The following is a 23,706-nucleotide window of genomic DNA, read 5'->3' as shown; positions in this document are numbered from 1 at the left end:
TTAATTTTTGTGATACATGATGGTCAGAGTGTAAAAAAAATATGTAAATGACAATAGGAAATTCGTAGTACATCTTGGAGTTATCTTTTAAAAAATGCTTCTTACTTTTAGAGAGAAACAATCATTAATAGCACACTCATTTCTTGTTATGTCTATTTTATTTGAGCTAAAATTCAGTAATGTTTAATAGCCATATGAGTTGTCAGGTGGGCTTTGTGTTTAGATCTATGTGGACAGTGAGGACATTGGTATTTAGGCTCTTGTCCACACTCGAATTTCTTATGACGCCAAAGTCCAGTTTTGTATCTGTACCCTTTCTCACAAACATCACATTTTAGATCTATGTGGACAGTGAGGACATTGGTATTTAGGCTCTTGTCCACACTCGAATTTCTTATGACGCCAAAGTCCAGTTTTGTATTTGTACCCTTTCTCACAAACATCACACATAAACATACCAGCATGATTTTGCTGTACTGCTGACCAATTGATTAAACACTCTGAAAAAATATCACAAAATTAACAAAAAATGAATTGAAATACATATTGCAAAAGTACCTTTGGCTAAATAATTTGAAAATCAAGGATCAGGAAGAAAACGGCAAATTGATGATGAATTTTTGATCACTGACAGTAAAAAACAATAAAAATTAGTATATTCTTTTTAATTTTTGTCATACATAATGTTAGGTTAGAGTGTAAAATTGTAAAAATACGTACATGACGATTGAAAATTTCTAAATAATTTGAAAATCAAGGATCAGGAAGAAAACGGCAAATTGATGATGAATTTTTGATCACTGACAGTAAAAAACAATAAAAATTTTTTCTTTTTAATTTTTGTCATACATAATGTTAGGTTAGAGTGTAAAATTGTAAAAATACGTACATGACGATTGAAAATTCGTGGCACATCTTGGAGTTATCTTTAAAATATGCTTTTTACTTTAAATAATAGCTCATTTATTTCTTGCTATTGCTATATTTTATTGGAGCATGTTTAATAGCCATATGAGTTGTCAGATTGGACTTGTGTTTAGCTCTATGTGGGTTAATTGATAGTTTAGTTATTTTGTTTTATATTGATAGTTTATCTTGGTACCTATGTAGATGTGAGCTTCCAATTCAGTAATGTTTGATAGCCATATGAGTTGTCAGGTGGGCTTTGTGTTTAGATCTATGTGGACAGTGAGGACATTGATATTTAGGCTCTTGTCCACACTCGAATTTCTTATGACGATAAATTCCATTTTTATATTTGTACCCTTTCCCACAAACATCACATATAAACATACCGGCATGATTTTGTTGTATTGCTGACAGTGCTGACCAGTTGATGAAAGTTTCTGAAAAAAATATCACAAAATTAACAGAAAAAGAATTACAAGATTGCATTGGGGAATATTTGGATAATAATTTGAAAATCAGCAGGGGGAAAAGAGGACAAATTGATGATAGATTATTATTTTTATTTTATTTCTGCCAGTATAAATATATAAAAGTGTATTCTATGTATGTAATTTTTTGTGATGAACTAATAAATAAATGTGAAATGTGGCACATATTGGAGTTACCTTTAAAATACATTTTTTTACTTTAATTGATAGTTCAATAATTTGAAAATCAGCAGGGGGAAAAGAAGAGGACAAATTGATGATAGATTATTATTTTTATTTTATTTCTGCCAGTATAAATATAAAAGTGTATTCTATGTATGTAATTTTTTTTATTTATTTTCTTTAATAAATACAAATAAAAAAAAATGTGGCACATATTGGAGTTACCTTTAAAATACATTTTTTACTTTAATTGATAGTTTAGTTATTTTGTTTTATATTGATAGTTTATCTTGGTACCTATGTAGATGTGAGCTTCCAATTCAGTAATGTTTGACGGCCATATGGTTTGTCAGATGGGCCTTGTGCTTAGCTCTATACTCACAATGAGGACATTGATATCTAGGCTCTTGTCCACATTCGTATTTCTTATGACGATAAAGTCCTCTTTTGTATTTGTACTCTTTACCACAGACATCACATGCGAAGCCACGATCTTGTACAAGTGGCCAACGAAGGAAACTTTCTGAAAAACATCACGAAATTTGTTTAATTAACAGAAAAGTCCAATCACATTCGGCAAATTATGACTGGTAAAGTGTAAAATCAAGTGTCATAAAAAACATCACGAAATTTGTTTAATTAACAGAAAAGTCCAATCACATTCGGCAAATTATGACTGGTAAAGTGTAAAATCAAGTGTCATGGGACTCATGGGACAACCAAAATATGAAAAACATTAAAACAATCCTAGGTAACAGACGAAATTTAAACACACAGTAAGATTATTTATTTTATTCTTTTATTTTCTTTGGATTTTATCTTTGGAAAATGATCGAAATTTTTCTAATCTATACAAACAATAAAGTTTTAAAGTTACATAGAGGATTCGGAACAAACGGGCAGTCGAATGTTAAAGCAACAAAGTGACTAAGTAAAAAGCGAAAAGAAGAGTTAAATTCATTGCACATGTATGCTCAATATGCTCATTCCTGCTATTAGTGAAATAATAAATAAATAAACACTGTAAATAATAATAAAAAAATAAGGGAAAGGAACATAGTAAAACAATCCTAGGTAACAGACGAAATTTAAACACACAGTAAGATTATTTATTTTATTCTTTTATTTTCTTTGGATTTTATCTTTGGTAAATGATCGAAAATTTTCTAATCAAACATCTATACAAACAATAAAGTTTTAAAGTTACATAGAGGATTCGGAACAAACGGGCAGTCGAATGTTAAAGCAACAAAGTGACTAAGTAAAAAGCGAAAAGAAGTTTTAAATTCATTGCACATGTATGCTCAATATGCTCATTCCTGCTAATAGTGAAATAATAAATAAATAAACACTGTAAATAATAATAAAAAAAAACAAGGGGAAGGAACATAAAATGACTAGAAACACTGCTTTTCAATTCAGGACTGCTCAATCATCATGGCGCTTATAAGAATGCTTGATTGCCATATGGGTTGTCAAGTGAACATTCTGTTTGCCTCTGTACGGACACTGAGGACATTGATATTTACGCTCTTGTCCACACTCGTCCCTTTTGTGGCGTGTAAGGCCCGACTTGTATTTGTACTCTTTCTCACAGACATCACATGTAAATATACCGGCCTGATGCGATTTGACACGTGACCTGCTGATAAACTTGTCTGGAAAAAATGAAAACGAAGTTTTTTACTCCCAATTTCGTTGTAAGCAAAATATTCAAATTGAAAACAGTACACCAATTCAGAAAGTGTTCCCGAAAATTCACAAAAATCAGTTTATTGGAAATAATAATGTGATGCGATTTGAAACGTGACCTGCTGATAAACTTGTCTGGAAAAAATGAAAACGAAGTTTTTTACTCCCAATTTCGTTGTAAGCAAATGTTCAAATTGAAAACAGTACACCAATTCAGAAAGTGTTCCCGAAAATTCACAAAAATCAGTTTATTGAAAATAATAATAAAAAAAATCACATTAATGGGAGAAGTAAAATAAAAACCAATATAGGATTTATCCGTCTTACACGAATTACAATCAACAAACCTAAGCTTTTGAATAAACAAGAATCGACATGAAATTGAAAGGAACATGCATTTCGACTGCGCCAGTTTTAGTGAAATACAATTACATTTTGAATAAACAAGAATCGACATGAAATTGAAAGGAACATGCATTTCGACTGCGCCAGTTTTAGTGAAATACAATTACAAAAAAAAATCTTCTTTTCTTATTAAGAAGAAAATTTTACTGTATTTCTGGTACTGCAATATTGAAATAACCCTGAAAAATGTAGTATTTAAGTAAGATCAAAAAAAAAAAAAAACTTACCTACTTTTACTGAATGAACTCTTTAAAAAATGCATAACATAGGTGAATTTGCAGGAAAAATCTCTTCAATTCAGAAATGTTTGATAGCCATATGATTTTTGAGCGTACCTTTCTGTTTAGCTTTGTACGGGCAATGAGGGCATTGATATCTAGGCTCTTGTCCACACTCGTCTCTTTTGTGACGATATAGTCCAGTTTTGTATCTGTACTCTTTGAAGCAAACGTTACATGCAAACATACCGGACAGGTTTGGTTGGCATAATGACTGAATAAATTGGTCTGAAAGCAGGGAACGAATTGAAAATATAGTGTAGAAATAACCTGAAGTTAGAAATACACTGGAGAGCAATAAATTCGGGGCACTCTTATTTTTTGGTTTTTCTCAAACTGCTGCTCAGTGTTCATTTTTTTTTCGTTAAAACCATTATTAATGTTTTTCGCTGTAAAGTTTAAAACTTATTCCACAAGACCGCATACCTACATACCCTGTGAGTAAAAAAAGAAAAATGCAAAACAAGGATCAATTTTATGCTGAAATCGCTATTAATATTGCATGAGGAAATTTGGACTTCTACTCCCTGTTTATAGTCCCTCAGCCAGACAGAACTATGTACGTATAGTGAAAAAAAAGCCGATTTCACAGCGATTTCAGCCATAGGGACCTATATTAACAACGCGAATATGAAGAAATGAACAACATGGGTATTTTTGTAAAACGATAAAACATCTATTGTTTTTAATAAATAACACAGTATGATTTTTTTGATAATCTTTGTAGATAAATTTTAATCTCCTTATTAAACTTAATTTCTAGACTACGAGCTTCAAAAGCTCAAATGTTTCTATCACTGTGAACCTTCAAGATTCAACCAGAGAGGTCCCTGGACTTTGTGAGTCCATTTTCTTTGGTATTTGCTCAACGTCACGTCATGTAAAAAAAGGCATTATCGAGAGGTTTGACAGAGGAAACTGTAACTGCTAAGGTCCCGAAATCGAAGAGAGAAGAAAGACAAGATAGAAGAAAGCCAGCCGTTCCGAGAACGAACATTATCCAATCAGGATAAAATCCGCCCCCGGGCGGGAATCGAACCCGCGGGCAAGCGCTTACAAGGCAGACGCACTACCAACCAAGCGAATTAGGCTGGCAAACTTCAACAAACGGCTGGCTTTCTCCTATCCTGTCTTCCTTCTCTCTGCTTGCACGGTTCAGTCCATATTTGTATTTGTACTCTTTACCACACACATCACATGCGAACATACCGGCATGATTGGATTGAGAAAGTGGCCAACCAATATAACAATCTGAAAGGAAAGAAAGATCATTAACTACATAACTTGTCTGGCTTGCTTTAATGGTAGAGAACACGCCTGTAAAAGATCTCGGAAAACAGAGGAAAATCAGGTTGAGTAAAACAGCTCGAAATCTTGAAATATTTTAATTTTAATTGAAAACTATTGGGATGATTCTACAAAAACTCGAATGTCTTTATGAATAATTGAAACACCAACACAATTATTTTTGAAATTGGTTCTTGATATGCTTAGTACCACCAACAATATTTTAATGAGAAACATTGTTTTTCAACAATCCAGAAACCTTTTTACTTTCCAGACTAATTTCTCAAAATCTTTTCTAGGTTTTTAGTATCCAATGGGGTTCATCTTCAAAGTTCCTCAACATTTGTTTTGCAACAACTGCGCAACTGTTGTGTTTAGGTTCCCTGTGGGTTCTAGGCTTAACAATAACATTCAGCATTTTTTACTGTTATGTCCAACAAGGGTAAAAGTGGTTGTCTAGGTGGCTTTTAATTTGGCTTTGTTTGAAGTGGCAGGATTCTCACGATTGAGGTCTTCCTCCCAACTACTAGGTTGGATTATATGAGTGTCTGATTGCCAAGTGAGTTTTGAGATTGCTTTTTCGTTTGCTTCTGTACAAGCATTGGGGACATTGAAATCTAGGCTCTTGTCCACACTCGTCTTTCTTATGTCGAGCAAGTCCTCTTTTATATTTGTACTCTTTGCCACAAACATCACATGCAAACATACCGCCATCATTGGGTTGTAAAAGTGACCAATCAAAGAAACATTCTGAAAACCGATCACGGAGTTATTTCGAATGCAAATATTTCAACGGATTACTTTCTGGTGTTCTTGTATTGACCTAGCACCTAAATGGGAAGTACCTTTATTATTGTTATTATTTTTTGTAACTGACTTTGTACCATGTACCTATTCTGTGTATTTATGTACAATAAAAATAAAATAAATCTAATCTAAATCTTTTGGGAGAATGACCAAACGGCCAAGTTCCTGACATTTGAAAACAACAACCTTTTTTTTCAAATTTTTACCCAAATGCAACTTACCTACTCCATTTACAAAATTAACGAATCCGGTGAACTTACCTGATAGAACCTATCCACCGGAGTGCCCGGTTTGGGAGGTTTGGAGACAAAAAAGTTGACCGCATCGGGACTCGAAGCCAGACCCTCCAGACAGAGGACAAAGTCCACATTGCGTCCCACCTGCGAGAAAGAAGAGTTAGTGATTGTATTGCCTTGATAACTAGTTTCTCCTCTTCACCAACCTCAGTGGTGTAGTGGTTAGCACGGTGGACTCTAGATCTGGAGGTTGATGGTTGGAGTCCAAGTCAAGTCATAAAATTTAGCGTAGTTTATCAAGCGAGGAAGGACAATGCTCAACACAATTAAAATTCCTTTAGTTTCTCCTCTTCGATCGATGTCGATCGCCTATGTTTGGACACACCTTGAGAAAAATACATCGACATAGGTACCTTGAAAATCACATTGCGTAGCATCCAACTTGTAAAATGAAATAATCATAAAATTTAGCGTAGTTTATCAAGCGAGGAAGGACAATGCTCAACACAATTAAAATTCCTTTAGTTTCTCCTCTTCGATCGATGTCGGTCGACTCTGTTTGGACACACCTTGAGAAATATACGACATCGACATAGGTACCTTGAAAATCACGTTGCGTAGCATCCAACTTGTAAAATAAAAGCTTCAAATTGGACCAAGTGAGGAAACTTTCTGGAAATAGGCCACAAAAGTGCACTTGTAAATTTTGCGAACTCATGTGCAGTAAAAGGAATCATAAATATTACGACACTCAAAACCAAGCATAAAAAAAGGGATTTATATCACTAAAATTTTAATTTTGACGAAACGTTTCAGAAGAAAAACCTTTGAAAACATTGCATAACCATTATAACAGTTGCTGTGACATGAAAATATCGCGAAAAGCGAAGTGTAAAGTTGTTAACAGAATCGCAGTCTTGGTTATTTGGGTATAAAATGCTTACTGAACATTTATCTTCGTAGCTAAACGACTTATTTGAGTTTCATCTCCTGATTCAAACGGCGTGAAATCGTTAATGTTTTATTGAGAAATGTCTTCTTAGGTTATCCTTATGTTTGCTTCTGTACGCACATCGAGTACATTGGTATCTTGGATCTTGACCACATTCTTCTTTTTTATGTCGAACAAGTCCTCTTTTGTATTTGTACTTTTTGCCACACACATCACATTTAAACATACCGGAATGATCAAGGTGTAGTACTGACCAACTGCTGAAACCGTCTGAAAATATTAATGAAATTGATTGGACACAATTAATGTTGAAAGAGCACTAAAAACTTGTGAACGGACCTCTGTGTCTTTTCTGATTGGTCAATCTATTGTGGCGCCGTAGCTAGCTTCCCTCATAAGAAATCTTCTGTTTGTTATGATGCCGTTTTGTATCCAAGTTTTTGTATTAATAAAGTTGAAAGTCTTTTCGATCTGATTCTCAACTTAATGTTGTACTTAACTCAATAATTAAAAGGGTAAAATTTTCTAACGAAAAAACCAAAACCGTTTAAATACGGACTAGAACATTTAAAAGACTGATAAAATATTATTTTTAGGACCAAGAGTTTCGACTGCACCAGATATTCGCTTAAAAGTGAGTTAAAGTAAATCCGCTTATGTTGGTGTTCTGAACTTCTGACACAGAAATTACATACCAATTTGCCGGAAACGTTTGCTTTCAAAGAAGAATCGCAGTCTTGGTTATTTGGGTATAAAATGCTTACTGAACATTTATCTTCGTAGCTAAACGACTTATTTGAGTTTCATCTCCTGATTCAAACGGCGTGAAATCGTTAATGTTTTATTGAGAAATGTCTTCTTAGGTTATCCTTATGTTTGCTTCTGTACGCACATCGAGTACATTGGTATCTTGGATCTTGACCACATTCTTCTTTTTTATGTCGAACAAGTCCTCTTTTGTATTTGTACTTTTTGCCACACACATCACATTTAAACATACCGGAATGATCAAGGTGTAGTACTGACCAACTGCTGAAACCGTCTGAAAATATTAATGAAATTGATTGGACACAATTAATGTTGAAAGAGCACTAAAAACTTGTGAACGGACCTCTGTGTCTTTTCTGATTGGTCAATCTATTGTGGCGCCGTAGCTAGCTTCCCTCATAAGAAATCTTCTGTTTGTTATGATGCCGTTTTGTATCCAAGTTTTTGTATTAATAAAGTTGAAAGTCTTTTCGATCTGATTCTCAACTTAATGTTGTACTTAACTCAATAATTAAAAGGGTAAAATTTTCTAACGAAAAAACCAAAACCGTTTAAATACGGACTAGAACAAGGATAGGAGAAAGCCAGCCGTTCCGAGAACGAACATTATCCCATCAGGATAAAATCCGCCCCGGGCGGGAATCGAACCCGCTCTCAACTTATTAATGTTGTACTTAACTCAATAATTAAAAGGGTAAAATTTTCTAACGAAAAAACCAAAGCCGTTTAAATACGGACTAGAACGTTTAAAAGACTGATAAAATATTATTTTTAGGACCAAGAGTTTCGACTGCACCAGATATTCGCTTAAAAGTGAGTTAAAGTAAATCCGCTTATGTTGGTGTTCTGAACTTCTGACACAGAAATTACATACCAATTTGCCGGAAACGTTTGCTTTCAAAGAAATTATTATGTTGTCGCCTTTTCCCATGGTCAGATGGGGTCGGCGTTTGTCGTTGGCCTCTCAATCAGCTTTAGAGTGATCGCTTTGCGGAGAACTGGTTTTGGCTAAACAAAATTTTCCGAGTGGATGCCCTTCGCAATCAACCTTCGCTATTAATATTGCATGAGGAAATTTGGACTTCTACTCCCTGTTTATAGTCCCTCAGCCAGACAGAACTATGTACGTATAGTGAAAATAAAAACAAAAGCCGATTTCACAGCGATTTCAGCCATAGGGACCTATATTAACAACACGAATATGAAGAAATGAACAACATGGGTATTTTTGTAAAACGATAAAACATCTATTGTTTTTAATAAATAACACAGTATGATTTTTTGATAATCTTTGTAGATAAATTTTATTCTCCTTATTAAACTTAATTTCTAGAATACGAGCTTCAAAAGCTCAAATGTTTCTATCACTGTGAACCTTCAAGATTCAACCAGAGAGGTCCCCAATGTTCCTGGACTTTGTGAGTCCATTTTCTTTGGTATTCGCTCAACGTCACGTCATGTAAAAAAAAGGCATTATCGAGAGGTTTGACAGAGGAAACTGTAACTGCTAAGGTCCCGAAATCGAAGAGAGAAGAAAGACAGGATAGGAGAAAGCCTGCCGTTCCGAGAACGAACATTATCCAATCAGGATAAAATCCGCCCCGGGCGGGAATCGAACCCGCGGCCTAGCGCTTACAAGGCAGAGGCACTACCAACTAAGCGAATTAGGCTGGCAAACTTCAACAAACGGCTGGCTTTCTCCTATCCTGTCTTCCTTCTCTCTGCTTGCTGGTGTTGGGACGATAAGCCCTTAGCAGTTACAGTTCCCTCTGTCAAACCCATTAAAAAAAAAAAAAAAAAAAAAAAACACCATTAAAAAAAAAAAAAAAAAAAAAAAACTTCATCTTTGCGGATAGGATATTTTCCTATATTTTCGACCACCTCGGAGATGTCTGAGCACGATGTGCCGCTTCAACGTTCCCTTCTGTTTCGCCCTGTACGAACAGTGAGGACAAGGGTATCTCGGCTCTTGACCGCACTCTTCTCTTCTGTGCCGCAACATGTTGCGCTCATGTTGGTACACTTTGCCGCAGGTGTCACACGGGAAGTGACCGTGGACCCGTGTCCGAATGGAACTTTCTGAAAAGGTGACGAAATGAAGATGAAAAGCGAAGAATCGGCATAACGTGATGACCAGACCACGTTCCGTACAAAACTTCGCACCTAATCACCTATCAATTAAATGGTACTTCTTCTTTTTTCTTTCTTCACAGACGACACCGAAGCGAATACAATAGTCCGTCCACTATACCTTTTATTATTAGTAATAATAAAGGAAGGACGGACTAAAAAGGATATGGTTTTGCATTTATCTTGGCTGTGTATTTGTTTGTTAATTAGACTCACTTTATCAGATAATACAAATAAAAACACACCAATATATGTTGTCTGACCACAACTATCGAAAGATTTGTCCGATTTCGTTGAAATGTGCCAGAAAAGTTTTTACAAAACTTGCAAAATCATTGCGATTCAACACCATGCTTGAGAGCCATATGTTTTTTCAAGCTGAAAATATGTTTAGTTCTATGAGGGCACTGATCACATTCGTATTTAGGCTCTTGTCCACACTCGTCTTGAAATGTGCCAGAAAAGTTTTTACAAAACTTGCAAAATCATTGCGATTCAACACCATGCTTGAGAGCCATATGTTTTTTCAAGCTGGAAATATGTTTAGTTCTATGAGGGCACTGATCACATTCGTATTTAGGCTCTTGTCCACACTCGTATCTCTTGTGTCGCCCAAGTCCTTTTTTGTATTTGTAGTGTTTGCCGCAAACATCGCATGAAAATAGACCATCAAGATTTTGAGGTTTTTGTTTACAACTGTTTTTCTTATGTCGAACAAGTCCTCTTTTATATTTGTACTCTTTGAAACAGACATCGCATGTAAACATGCCGGAATCATTTTGCCAAACACTTAAGTATTCTAAAAAGAAAAGAAAAAACATTACGGAATTAGTCACATAGGTAAGAAAAGTACTTATCTGAGGAAAAAAAATCAAGGGGAAGAAGACTATTGATTCCTACGTTAAAAGAAGAAAAACTAGGTACCTATCTTTGAAAATAATTTTTTGTAGATTTTATAGGATTTTTTGCTCTGTATCATTAATTTAATTAAGACTAGCTATTTTTTTTCTTTTTTTTTACATGAGAGTTGTCTTCTTGGGACGAATTCTTAATAATATTCTCCATTAGAAAAGCTGTTTAAACCAAAAAGGACCTAAGTAGGAAATGTCCCTTCTGAAATGAAAGCATTCAATTAGCAATTGGCGCTGTCATCCAAGTAGCATTCATGTCTAATTGCCAAATGACTTTTAAGATTGCCTTTCCGTTTGGTTCTGTATGAACATTGGGGACATTGAAATCTTGGCTCTTGTCCACACTCGTCTTTCTTGTGGCTGTACAAATTCCGCTTATATTTGTACTCTTTGTCACAAAGATCGCACGCAAACATACCGTTCAAGTTCGGCTTCAAATTGGACCAAGTGAGGAAACTTTCTGGAAATAGGCCACAAAAGTGCACTTGTAAATTTTGCGAACTCATGTGCAGTAAAAGGAATCATAAATATTACGACACTCAAAACCAAGCATAAAAAAAGGGATTTATATCACTAAAATTTAAATTTTGACAAAGCGTTTCAGAAGAAAAACCTTTGAAAACATTGCATAACCATTATAACAGTTGCTGTGACATGAAAATATCGCGAAAAGCGAAGTGTAAAGTTGTTAATAGAATCGCAGTGAACCAAAACATGTCGCTTTAAATTCCCCATGTGATAGGTACGAAACGAAGTACAAGCATAGCAAACATATTTACACCGGTATTTGTCAGGTCTAGGCATGGAAGGGCAGGATTTGCAATGGTTCAGAAGTTCATTCAAGTCTGAAGATTGAAAGTCATTGCAATGAACGCAACTAGTGTCTGAAAACACGCCAAAAAAGCTTTAGAAACATCCACTACTCTCTGAGGCCAACAGGGCCGAAATTATAAATTTATTTTTGGGGAAAAATTGATTCCCTAAAAATTATAAAATAGGTGTCTCGATCAAGTGTTTATAAACACCTTGCATAAGTTTTTCTATTGAAAACGAATCTGTCTATGTCTATTATGTTGTATTTTAAATTGAGCTCCCGCAGCTAAAGCGCTGCCAAGACCTTTTGTTACGGTCAAGATAATAATAATAATAATAATAAAAAATCACATTGATCGATCTCAAGTACCTACCATAAGCTTTGCACAAAACAATACAAAAAATATTGATGTCTTAATTTTCATATGAATGTCCAGAAGTTCATCCCAAAATCTCCAAATAAAGGGTATGAGTTACTCTTTTAATTTAATATTGATTTTTTTTCCAACTGCTTTCTCTTAAATGGCAAGAACCTTGCCATTTAAGGAGCTCTTCCACTCAACCACTAAATTTATCTTTCACTGTGAGCGTTTAAGATATTTCGCCAGGGAGGTCTTGAATGCTCCTAGACTTTCTGCGTCTCTTATAATTTTTCTTCCCTTTTCAAATAGCGAGCCAATTGTTTGTGACGAGATCTTATGTGAACCATCACATGCCCCTTTTCCACGGCCCTGTAGTCGCAATAGTTACACGCGAACGGTTTTCGGCCACAATGAATCGAAATATGTCGCTTTATATTCCCCTTGAGATAGGTATGGAACGATTTACACCCATAGCAAACAAATCTATAGCGCTTCGGGTCAGGTCGAGCCATGGAAGCGCAGAATCTGCAATGGTCCATAAGGTCATTCAAGTCTGAAGATTGAAAGTAATTGCAATGGATGCAGATAGTGTCTGAAATCAAGTGTGAATGCATTGTTGAATTCGATGTTACTGTGTTTGATAGTACACTAATATGCTCTGTTATGAGCGCCACCCCTCAGACCGACTGACAGGCCCGAGTTTGTCAACACCTGGGGACGTGTGTGCTAAAACAGTCTAAATAAAGCACTGGTAGTTACTCATATTTATAAAAAAATAATTATTATAATAAATATTAAAATTAATGTATTATGTTGATAAATAAATTTTTAGATACGGTAAAATATAATATTATGTTCTTGTTTGCGAGGTTAGCAACAGATACCTTCAGCGTCACTTCTTACTATTGCACCTTTCTGATTACAGTTTCGATAAAATATTCTTTTTTTGTTCAAGAGAACACTGATTCATCTTCATCCAGAGTTAGAAAGATTTCCGTTCGTCGACAGGACACGAGGGTTTGGAATTATCATGTGAATATAGTTTCAATTAGTCAGTGATTCAGAAGTTTGTATATAATACGTATTTAAAATAAAAAGAAAAATTCAATTCAGTAGTGTCGAATAGAAAATATGGGGACTTAAGGGAAGATCTCCGCTTCGCTCTGTAGGGACAATGGGGAACATTCAAACCTCGGGCCTCTTGGCCACACTCCGTCTTTCATGTGAGATATAGCCATATGTCGCTTATGTTTGTACTGTCTGCCACACGCATCACAAGTGAACTTGCCCGAAGGATTCGCCGGTAAAGGTGCCCATTAATACGACTCGTTCTGAAAAAGATTGGAAAATAACTATAGTGGAAAGGAAAATGTAGAGGAAAATGACTGGAAAATACCCATGCATTAAAGCCCTTCGTTTATTCCGCAGTAGCTGTGTAATAAAAAGTAAAAACACACATTAAAAATGATCTTTCGCGCTTAACAACATTTATAGGATTTATTTTGATAACGAGGGGGAAAACCATTTATTTAACAAATGGGAGAAACCATTGCACGTAAGTAGGCACTTAAACAAGAGTTTGTTAAAATATATGAAAAATCTACAAAACAAATAATTTAAAATTGGAACAAAATTGATAGAAAATGGAAATGGGGAAAACCATTTATTTAACAAATGGGAGAAACCATTGCACGTAAGTAGGCACTTAAACAAGAGTTTGTTAAAATATATGAAAAATCTATAAAACAAATAATTTAAAATTGGAACAAAATTGACAGAAAGTGGAAATGCACGTAGAAAACAAAATCAATACAGTATAAACTAAAAATCTAAATTCTAAACTTAACAATATCACGTACAATTGTACAATAATCTATAATATTTTATTAGTAATAAATTAATCTGAAAATGAGATACGGTAATGATGTACATACAAGCTAAATAATAAGCAGTGATTTGGCAGACTTTTTCGACTATTTTGCTGTCATTTTGTAAAATAATAATAACAACTCAGTAAACTTGTAACATAATAACAACTTGGTAAACTTGTAAAATAATAACAATTCAGTAAATGGTTTTCAACAAGGTCACCATGTCACATGTTTTACCACTATCATCGGATGTTTTATTCTTCTTAATTTGCACACTAAACGAACTGTAACAAAGCCTAGCTAATAACAACTTGGTAAACTTGTAAAATAATAACAATTCAGTAAATGGTTTTCAACAAGGTCACCATGTCACATGTTTTACCACTATCGTCGGATGTTTTTTTTTTTTCTTTCTTCTTCTTCTTCTCCTCGATTTGCACACTAAACGAACTGTAAAAAAGCCTAGTATAATATCCAACATTAGTACTATATAAAATAATAACATTTACTTCTTTTGAATTCAGTCCGATCAACTCGTTCGAATTTTGAGTTCAATCAAATCGAACTGGACAACCCAACTACGACAGATGTTTCCGTTGTATGTGCTGCTTGAGGTGCGGGATGCCTTTGCATTTATACGGACAGAAGCTGCATTTAAATGGGTTCTCGCCCGTGTGTGTCCGAATGTGATAGAGCATGTTGGTACGAACGTTCGAGTGATGCTTACACGCGAAACAAACATAGTTGTACGTAGCGTCAGGTCGACTCACGCAGTCACATTCTTTGCAATGTAGTATCAGGAGCTCCTGACGGATTAGCTCTTTGCAATGGACGCACTTGAAAGTTCCCATATTCACGATTTCTGGAAGGTAAAGATGAGTAGAATAGAATATACCTTGTTTATCCTGCTGGGATAGGACTGAAAAGTCCCTTTACCCCCGCAGTCTAACCAAGCTCTCATGTACATTTTGACATATTATGGGAAACACGTATTATAATTAGAGTAATTGAACAACCCTGATTAATTAAAAAAATAATAATAATATGAAGAGGAGAGAGTACAAAACAAAAAGAATAATGTTTGATATAAAATCCTTGGGAAAGATGCTTTTTCACTGAACCTAATCGCTTACTTATTCTACTCCTAACGGTCAATAAGTTCGGTTTTAACTTTGAACACAAATAATTTGTATTTTATTATTTGAAAAAATAAAGGAGAGATAAAATTGTCATTCAATTTAATGATGTATTGTGTTTTTTTAAAACTGAAATAAATGTTCACACTTCACTTAAAAAAAAAGCAAAAAGGAAATTGGATTAAAAAAATCTGAGGAAAAAAAATCCGAGACATTGGATAAAAAAAATTGTCATTCAATTTAATGATGTATTGTGTATTTTTCAAACTGAAATAAATGTTCACACTTCACTTAAAAAAAAAAACAAGGAAATTGGATAAAAAAAATTTGAGGTCTAATCTTTTGAACTACAGAGGTTCCTCAGTGATTTAAATCCTTAAATCGCGACTAGTATAGTAATAGTAATCTTGATGAAGCTTCAGAGGAAGGAAGAACAAGAAGACGAAGAGTAAGAATAAGAAGAGGAAGAAGAAGAAGAAAAGGAGGAGGAAGCAAAGTTAGACGTAAGTCTAACTATTCAACAAAGTCTAAATATCTAGATTTCAATTTAATTGTATCAATTAAATATAAAAAAATAAAAGGTTAAGGGGTTATCGGTAAACTGATTCGTGGAATGTAAATGTATGTCCACACATAGTCGACGGTCGATGTCGACTGAACCGTCCACACTGCCTTGACAATATGCTTCACCTCTTCACCTCGTCGATCGATGGTCGATTTACGTACGATGTCGACTATGTGTAGAGAAACCTTTAAGCCCAAAATAAGTCGTATTTGATTATGTGACTTTTTTACTTTCTTTTTATAGTTAACATGGCTGAACCAATCAGATTGTAAGATTCAGCTTTGTGGACGTCCAAAGCGGAATCTCATTGGTTCAGCCGACTCTTCGAATAGCCTCTCCACCATGTTCGATCGTTAAATTTAAAGTCCCGTTCAACCATGTTGACTATAAAAAATATCACATAATCGAATGCGGCTATAATCCACAAAACAAAGGTGCGTCCAGACTACCCTTTCGAGAGTTTCGAATGTTTGATGTTGACGTGGGTTTTGAGGTTAATCTTCTGTTTGGCCCTGTACGGACAATGTGGACACTGGTATTGAGGGGTTCGTCCACATTCGAACTTCTTATGTCGGTCTCGCGAGCTTCGCGCTTTGTACTCTTTGCCGCAACCGTCGCATGGGAACATGGTTTCCATTCGTACCCAGGGGAATGGTGTTTCGACTCGGCCTCGGTAGAGGAAGTTGTCTGGAAGAATGAAGAAGTTCAGAATTAATCCGATAACTAGAAGCGGCCGCAGCTGGCACAATGCACAATTGCACACAGTTTGAAGAAATTAAACACTTTAAATAAAGGAATGTGGACAAAGACATTTCTAATTTTTGCTTTGGGTATACAATTCGGGGTAGGCATTTTTAATTTTTTTAAATAATAATAAAAATAGGAATTTGAAAATGACTAGATAAAATAAATGTAATCGCTTACTTATTCTACTCCTAACGGTCAATAAGTTCGGTTTTAACTTTGAACACAAATAATTTGTATTTTATTATTTGAAAAAAGAAAGAAGAGATAAAATTGTCATTCAATTTAATGATGTATTGTGTATTTTTCAAACTGAAATAAATGTTCACACTTCACTTAAAAAAAAGCAAAAAGGAAATTGGATTAAAAAAATCTGAGGAAAAAAAATCTGAGACATTGGATAAAAAAAAGTGTCATTCAATTTAATGATGTATTGTGTATTTTTCAAACTGAAATAAATGTTCACACTTCACTTAAAAAAAAAACAAGGAAATTGGATAAAAAAAATTCGAGGTCTAATCTTTTGAACTACAGAGGTTCCTCAGTGATTTAAATCCTTAAATCGTGACTAGTATAGTAATCTTGATGAAGCTTCAGAGGAAGGAAGAACAAGAAGACGAAGAATAAGAAGAGGAAGAAGAAGAAGAAAAGGAGGAGGAGGAGGAGGAACCAAAGTTAGACGTAAGTCTAACTATTCAACAAAGTCTAAATATCTAGATTTCAATTTAATTGTATCAATGAAATATACAAAGTTAGACGTAAGTCTAACTATTCAACAAAGTCTAAATATCTAGATTTCAATTTAATTGTATCAATGAAATATAAAAAAAAAAAATAATAAAAAAAAGGTTAAGGGGTTATCGGTAAACTGATTCCTGGAATGTAAATGTATGTCCACACATAGTCGACGGTCGATGTCGACTGAACCGTCCACACTGCCTTGACAAAATGCTTCACCTCTTCACCTCGTCGATCGATGGTCGATTTACGTACGATGTCGACTATGTGTAGAGACACCTTTAAGCCCAAAATAAGTCGCATTTGATTATGTGACTTTTTTACTTTCTTTTTATAGTTAACATGGCTGAACCAATCAGATTGTAAGATTTAGCTTTGTGGACGTCCAAAGCAGAATCCCATTGGTTCAGCCGGCTCTTCGAATAGCCTCTCCACCATGTTCGATCGTTAAATTTAAAGTCCCGTTCAACCATGTTGACTATAAAACAAAAGTCACATAATCGAATGCGGCTATAATCCACAACTCCGGACTCAATTCTCTTCCTATCCTCCTGTAGCATTCCTGCCTTGCTTCGTTGAATCTCTGACATCCAAAGAAGGTATGGCATGGGTTATCCTGTTCATACTCACAATATTGGCATCTTACTGTTCTTACTTTTCTCATTCGCTTAAGATATGTGCCGAAATTTCCGTGTCCTGTTAAAAATTGGCTCATTTCATATGTAACACACCCATATTTCCTCTCCACCCATTCTTTTGCATTCTTTATTATTCTCTTTGTCCATTGGCCTCTTGTTGTTTCATTTTCCCATTTTTCCATCCATACCTCCATTTTCCCATCCAGAATTAATATTTTATTATTATGTTAAGGCGGTCTCTTCCTGATCCCTTATGTGTGCCGCGTCCATTTTAATTTAGGACTATTGCACTGCCAGAATTAATATTGATGATAAATCTATGGTTGCCCTTGTCGATAGTGGGTTCTACCAAACTTAAAGAGCATTAATTAAGAGAAAAAGAAATACTCCCAGCTCCACTTTTCAAGCTCAAATATGTATTTTGAAATTTGAAGCATCCTCCATGTCCCTGTCACTTTGGTGTTCTCCTCGGAAAAATGTAGGGATATGTTTCAAGCTCAAATATGTATTTTGAAATTTGAAGCATCCTCCATGTCCCTGTCACTTTGGTGTTCTCTTCGGAAAAATGTAGGGATATCTAGAGCTAGACTATCTCGACCATCGTTTTCATAGAACGAAAACTAGGAAACCCTTTTTATTTCCCACCATAGTTTACGAGCATCATCACAGACATGGATACGACCAACGTGTAATTTCAAGTGCCACGCGGTTTTCCCCGCGTACGCACAGAACTCGCATTTATACGGTCTCTCGCCCGTATGGTTTCTCGTATGCTTCTTAATGTCGCACGTATAGGCACTTCGATAATCGCAATAATGGCAGGAGTACAGCTTATCTCCTGTGTGTTTGAACAGGTGGCGTTTGAGCAACCACTTGCACTTGAACACATTGTTACAGATACAACATTGAAACTGGTGCAGATCCTCGGTACATTTGTGATCCAGAATCTCGTTGATGTTTCTACTCAAGCCAAGGTCACAAAATGTACATTGTAATTTGCCAATGCCGATTTCTGTAAAAGAAAGTGGTGGGTTAGATTCGAATTGGCTGGGGGCTAGAAAATATCAGATTTATAAGATCACTCAAAAGATCAGAATTTTAATTTGTATAATCATTATTTATTTACAATTACTAGATCACTAGAAGATATAACTAATTTTTGGAATACATTATAAATAATGTTCATTGATGAAACTCTGGAATTTGCACAAATGATACTAATTTGTCAACATCCATTTAAGACAAACTTGGAACAACTTTGGACATCAGCTTTATAAAATAATCTCTATCTCCAAAATCCAAACGGTGTGGATTCTGTCTCTTCAATCTTCATTCCTTGTACTCTCAAAAACACTACTGGATACTAAACCTATTGATCTTGTGAGAACTGACATTAAAGAGATCATGTAAATCATGTTACAAACAAACCACAATGAAATGATTACTTGAAGAGATTATTTTATAGAAAACAACAAACATTATTATCATGGAAAACTCACGATTCTCACGAATGATACTTTTTCATGTGAACTTTCAAAGATTGAGACTCTCTAGCACTATAGTTACAAATTCGGCAAACGTATGGTTTCTCTCCCAAGTGTATGTTCAAATGTTTTTTGATATTGCCAACGTTGTAGGTGAAATAAGAGCATCCGTAGCAAACGAATTTGTAACGAAATGGATCCGATCTCACCATTCGAGGGCAATTTCTACAATGGTCTACAAGTGTGTTTACGTCGCTGGATTGAGGTAGTTTGCAATGGATGCACGTCTGACTCGTCTGATCTGAGAAGCAAATAAAATAATTTTACTGTAGTAACTGAGATAGTTACATTGTTTTTTTTTTTTTTCTCTAAAAGTGTTGTTTAGACTGTGCGAGTTTGTTGTTGGATGTGAACAAAGCAACAAAGTTACTCATAGCCTGATTTACTACCTGACGAACTACCACCGTTGTTCCGGGAATAACAAAGAAGATCGGGGAGGTTTTTAGCGGGTTGAGCGGTCAAGAATGGTGCCACAAAAGGGCGAAACACCATACCCTGAGCCGTGACTCCAGCATACCCTCTAGCTATACTAGAGAAATCAAAAAGATTTTCCTCCTCACAAAAAAAGCCTGATTTACTTTTTTAGTGTGTGCCAGGCTATACTGTTTGATTATCAAAAAGTTTAAAAGCTAAAGTTCAAGAAGTGTTATTGTCTTCTTTTTTTATGAACATGTAGGTATCTACGAGTATGAACAACAAGAGTGTCTATAAAACTATTTTTAAAAAAGCTTAGGTACACTTTATTTTTGTCTTTTCAAAAAAATATTAAACTCAAATATTAAAAATGACATCGATTCATATGATTGCTCAAAGCTGAACATCTTCTTCCGGTGATGTGGTAGCAAATCTGGCAAACATATGGTCTCTCTCCGAAATGTACATTTAAATGAGCTTTCATATTGGAGTGTTTGTACGAAAAATAACAGCATCTGAAGCAAACAAATTTGTAACGAAATGCATCTGGTCTCGTCATTCCGGAACATGTTTTACAATGATTCATGAGCTTATTTATGTCGGAGGATTGACGCTGATCGCAATGAATACACATTTGTTCTGGAAGGAAAATATCACTTTAACAATAGCTCTCTCTCTTATAACAACAAAACCTCTCTCTCTCTCTCTGAACAGAGGGAGAGAGAAAAGGGAGGGGAGCGTTCCTTTCAATTACAAATGAGTACAATGTTCCTTTGAATTCCGCTAAGGTAGCGGCGAAAGCGCGTTAAATAATCAGTTCCTAAATGGATCACTGAGGTTAAGCAAACGAGGCGCGTGGTTAGTATCCGCATACACCATTTGGACAATCACATACTGCTGGCTTTTCCCGGCCCCACTCAGGCTGGGTGAATTTAATGTGAGTATGCTGATAGCTTGTCGTCGAATGGAGAGTAAAACCATAGTCACTAAAATGAAAAAAAGTCAAAATAACCACGACACGATTTTATTTTATACAAACGACATAATTTATTTCAAATTCCATGCACTTCCGTGGAGTAAAGAGTAAAACATGTAAATATATTTACATAAAATATACTACGGATTCTTAACTTAACTTTTCTTTGTGGAAATTATAATCCCTTTGATTCTGTGGCATGAGTAATTTTTACATACAAATGGTCTCAACCGGAGAGGAGAAATTTTCGAGATTTTTTTTTTTTTATATGTTTAAATAAATAAATACAATTTGTTTAAGGCAAAAAGTGAAATTGATATAACAACCTCTTAAAACGAGGGACCAATGTTTTTTGATCTCTTATTACTATCTCTATCTCTTAGCTGTCCAGAGTCTGGCAACCCAGACTCTGGACAGCTCATCAATAAATTCTTATTGATTGTTTCTCTCTACAATTAATCTATGTAGGTATGTACATATTATATCTTATTGTACTGAAAAAATAATAAATAAAGCACATAAATACAAAGTCGGAAAATAAGTGCCCCGGTGCGGATTCCCACTGGGCAACTACACGCCCAGAGCATACTCGGTCTCATCATCGGGGTCGCGCACACTGGACCGGGCCGGCGTCAGCGCATTGTGCTTCATAATGAAATGCGTACGGAAGTCCGTCATTTCCGCCGACTCGTACGCGCACAGCGGGCAGCGTATGATTGGCCCGTTCCCGCGGTCCGCGCGGCCGCACTCCGTCTTGCGGTGGCGGTCCCGTAGGTTGCGATTCTTGTAGGATTTGCCGCAGCAGTCACTTCTTACTATTGCACCTTTCTGATTACAGTTTCGATAAAATATTCTTTTTTTGTTCAAGAGAACACTGATTCATCTTCATCCAGAGTTAGAAAGATTTCCGTTCGTCGACAGGACACGAGGTTTGAATTATCATGTGAATATAGTTCAATTAGTTCAGTGTGATTCAGAAGTTTGTTATAATACGTATTTAAAATAAAAAGAAAAATTCAATTCAGTAGTGTCGAATAGAAATATGGGACTTAAGGGAAGATCTCCGCTTCGCTCTGTAGGGACAATGGGGACATTCAAACCTCGGCTCTTGTCCACACTCGTCTTTCATGTGAGAAAGCATATGTCGCTTATGTTTGTACTGTCTGCCACACAAATCACAAGTGAACTTGCCCGAAGGATTCGCCGGTAAAGGTGCCCAAATATGGGACTTAAGGGAAGATCTCCGCTTCGCTCTGTAGGGACAATGGGGACATTCAAACCTCGGCTCTTGTCCACACTCGTCTTTCTTGTGAGAATACATATGTCGCTTATGTTTGTACTGTCTGCCACACGCATCACAAGTGAACTTGCCCGAAGGATTCGCCGGTAAAGGTGCCCATGATACGACTCGTTCTGAAAAAAGATTGGAAAATAACTATAGTGGAAAGGAAAATGTAGAGGAAAATGACTGGAAAATATCCATGCATTAAAGCCCTTCGTTTATTCCGCAGTAGCTGTGTAATAAAAAGTAAAAACACACATTAAAAATGATCTTTCGCGCTTAACAACATTTATAGGATTTATTTTGATAACGAATAATAATAATAATAATAATAATAATAATAATAATAATAATAATAATTATAATAATAATCAACTGGGTAACTGGATTAAGCATGAATGTTTGTTAAAAATACCCGCTTAATACACTACACTAAATTTTATGACTTGACTTGTACTCGAACCACCGACCTCCAGATTCAAAGTCCATCGTTCTCGATATTTTTTTCTGTAAGTTCTTGCATTTGCAGCAGTTTTTTATTTACAAGAATTTGCATTTGCAACTCAGAAACTTACGAGTGACGTTTTCCTATGTGAATTTTCAATCAACAGAGCGTACAACAACAGAACGAAATGTATAATCAGATGACGAGTGATTTTTTTTCATGTGAATGTTCAAAGAAGAGAATCTTCTACATCTGTGATTACAAATCGGGCAAACATAGGGGTTTACTCCTAAATGTTTATTTACATGATTTTTGAAAGAATAATGTCTGTCGGTGTAATAAGAGCAGCTGTAGCAAACAAATCTGTAATGATATGTATCAGGTCTTGTCATTTCAGGACATGTTTTACAATGCTCAATAAGCTTGTGTAAATCCCTGGATAGAACTTCATTGCAATGAACACATATCTGATCATTCTCATCTGAAAGAAGAATAAATTTCTTTTCAAATACTTACGTATTCTGCAAATGTAATAGAAAGTCGTGTGATGTTCACACCAGATTTTTTACTTTCTATTACTACAGTTTAGCGGAGCTATACTAGTAATGAAAGTATTGCAATCGGTCCAAATTTTCAAAATCGGGAAATGGTTGGAAATATCCGTTTTGGGATCCCCTGATGTCAAAAAAGTGATTTTTAGCCCATGGTCTATGTATGTATGTATGTATGTATGTATGTTTTTATGTATGTATGTATGTATGTATGTATGTATGTATGTATGTATGTATGTATGTATGTATGTATGTATGTATGTATGTATGTATTTTTGTTGTATGTATGTATGTATGTATGTATGTATGTATGTATGTATGTATGTATGTATGTATGTATGTATGTATGTATGTATGTACCATTTTCGACCCCATGGTACATACATACATACATACATACATACATACGGGTCGAAAATGGTATTTATGTGGGGTCGAAAATGGTATTTGGAGAGGTAGTACCTTTCAACGGGTTGACTGTTGACTGGTCCTCACAAGCCATAGGGTTAAATGATGCGCCTCTTATAGCCTCTCATTAACCAAGACCGTAGATGCGTGGTGAAAAGCCACATCCTTCTCGAGGTGACCCTGTTATTCATACA

General features: G+C 35.3%; 3 protein-coding genes across 3 annotated transcripts in view; all 3 read right to left on the bottom strand.

Annotated features, from left to right (window-relative positions):
• LOC103516757 (zinc finger protein Xfin-like) overlaps positions 1 to 19,307 on the bottom strand; it is a 28,527-nt gene extending 9,220 nt beyond the window's left edge. The window contains exons 1-14 of the mRNA XM_026829057.1: positions 19,235 to 19,307; positions 18,514 to 18,946; positions 18,176 to 18,245; positions 16,222 to 16,511; positions 11,300 to 11,481; positions 10,615 to 10,913; positions 9,929 to 10,063; positions 6,289 to 6,408; positions 5,725 to 5,971; positions 5,144 to 5,299; positions 3,959 to 4,162; positions 3,089 to 3,217; positions 1,883 to 2,088; positions 1,296 to 1,346 (exon numbers count right to left, since the gene is read on the bottom strand). Coding sequence (XP_026684858.1) covers positions 1,296 to 1,346; positions 1,883 to 2,088; positions 3,089 to 3,217; positions 3,959 to 4,162; positions 5,144 to 5,299; positions 5,725 to 5,971; positions 6,289 to 6,408; positions 9,929 to 10,063; positions 10,615 to 10,913; positions 11,300 to 11,481; positions 16,222 to 16,511; positions 18,176 to 18,245; positions 18,514 to 18,946; positions 19,235 to 19,307 — 2,595 coding nt within the window. The remainder of the gene's footprint in view (positions 1 to 1,295; positions 1,347 to 1,882; positions 2,089 to 3,088; positions 3,218 to 3,958; positions 4,163 to 5,143; positions 5,300 to 5,724; positions 5,972 to 6,288; positions 6,409 to 9,928; positions 10,064 to 10,614; positions 10,914 to 11,299; positions 11,482 to 16,221; positions 16,512 to 18,175; positions 18,246 to 18,513; positions 18,947 to 19,234) is intronic.
• On the bottom strand, positions 11,091 to 11,719 carry LOC113470540 (longitudinals lacking protein, isoforms A/B/D/L-like). Its single transcript, XM_026829054.1, has one exon. The coding sequence runs from the start codon at positions 11,529 to 11,531 to the stop codon at positions 11,247 to 11,249; it is 285 nt and encodes a 94-aa protein (XP_026684855.1). The 5' UTR covers positions 11,532 to 11,719; the 3' UTR covers positions 11,091 to 11,246.
• On the bottom strand, positions 18,989 to 22,263 carry LOC103516754 (zinc finger X-chromosomal protein-like). Its single transcript, XM_026829056.1, has 3 exons — positions 21,927 to 22,263; positions 21,405 to 21,679; positions 18,989 to 19,698 (listed from the first exon to the last, which is right to left on the bottom strand). The coding sequence occupies exons 1-3, from the start codon at positions 22,145 to 22,147 to the stop codon at positions 19,397 to 19,399; spliced, it is 798 nt and encodes a 265-aa protein (XP_026684857.1). The 5' UTR covers positions 22,148 to 22,263; the 3' UTR covers positions 18,989 to 19,396.
• Positions 22,264 to 23,706: the final 1,443 nt, after the last annotated feature.

This window comes from Diaphorina citri, unplaced genomic scaffold, assembly GCF_000475195.1.
Source record: "Diaphorina citri unplaced genomic scaffold, Diaci psyllid genome assembly version 1.1 scaffold1659, whole genome shotgun sequence".
Lineage (NCBI taxonomy): Eukaryota > Metazoa > Arthropoda > Insecta > Hemiptera > Psyllidae > Diaphorina > Diaphorina citri.
The sequence above is the reverse complement of the archived record's forward strand: the minus strand, read 5'-3'. Positions and strand labels throughout refer to the sequence as shown.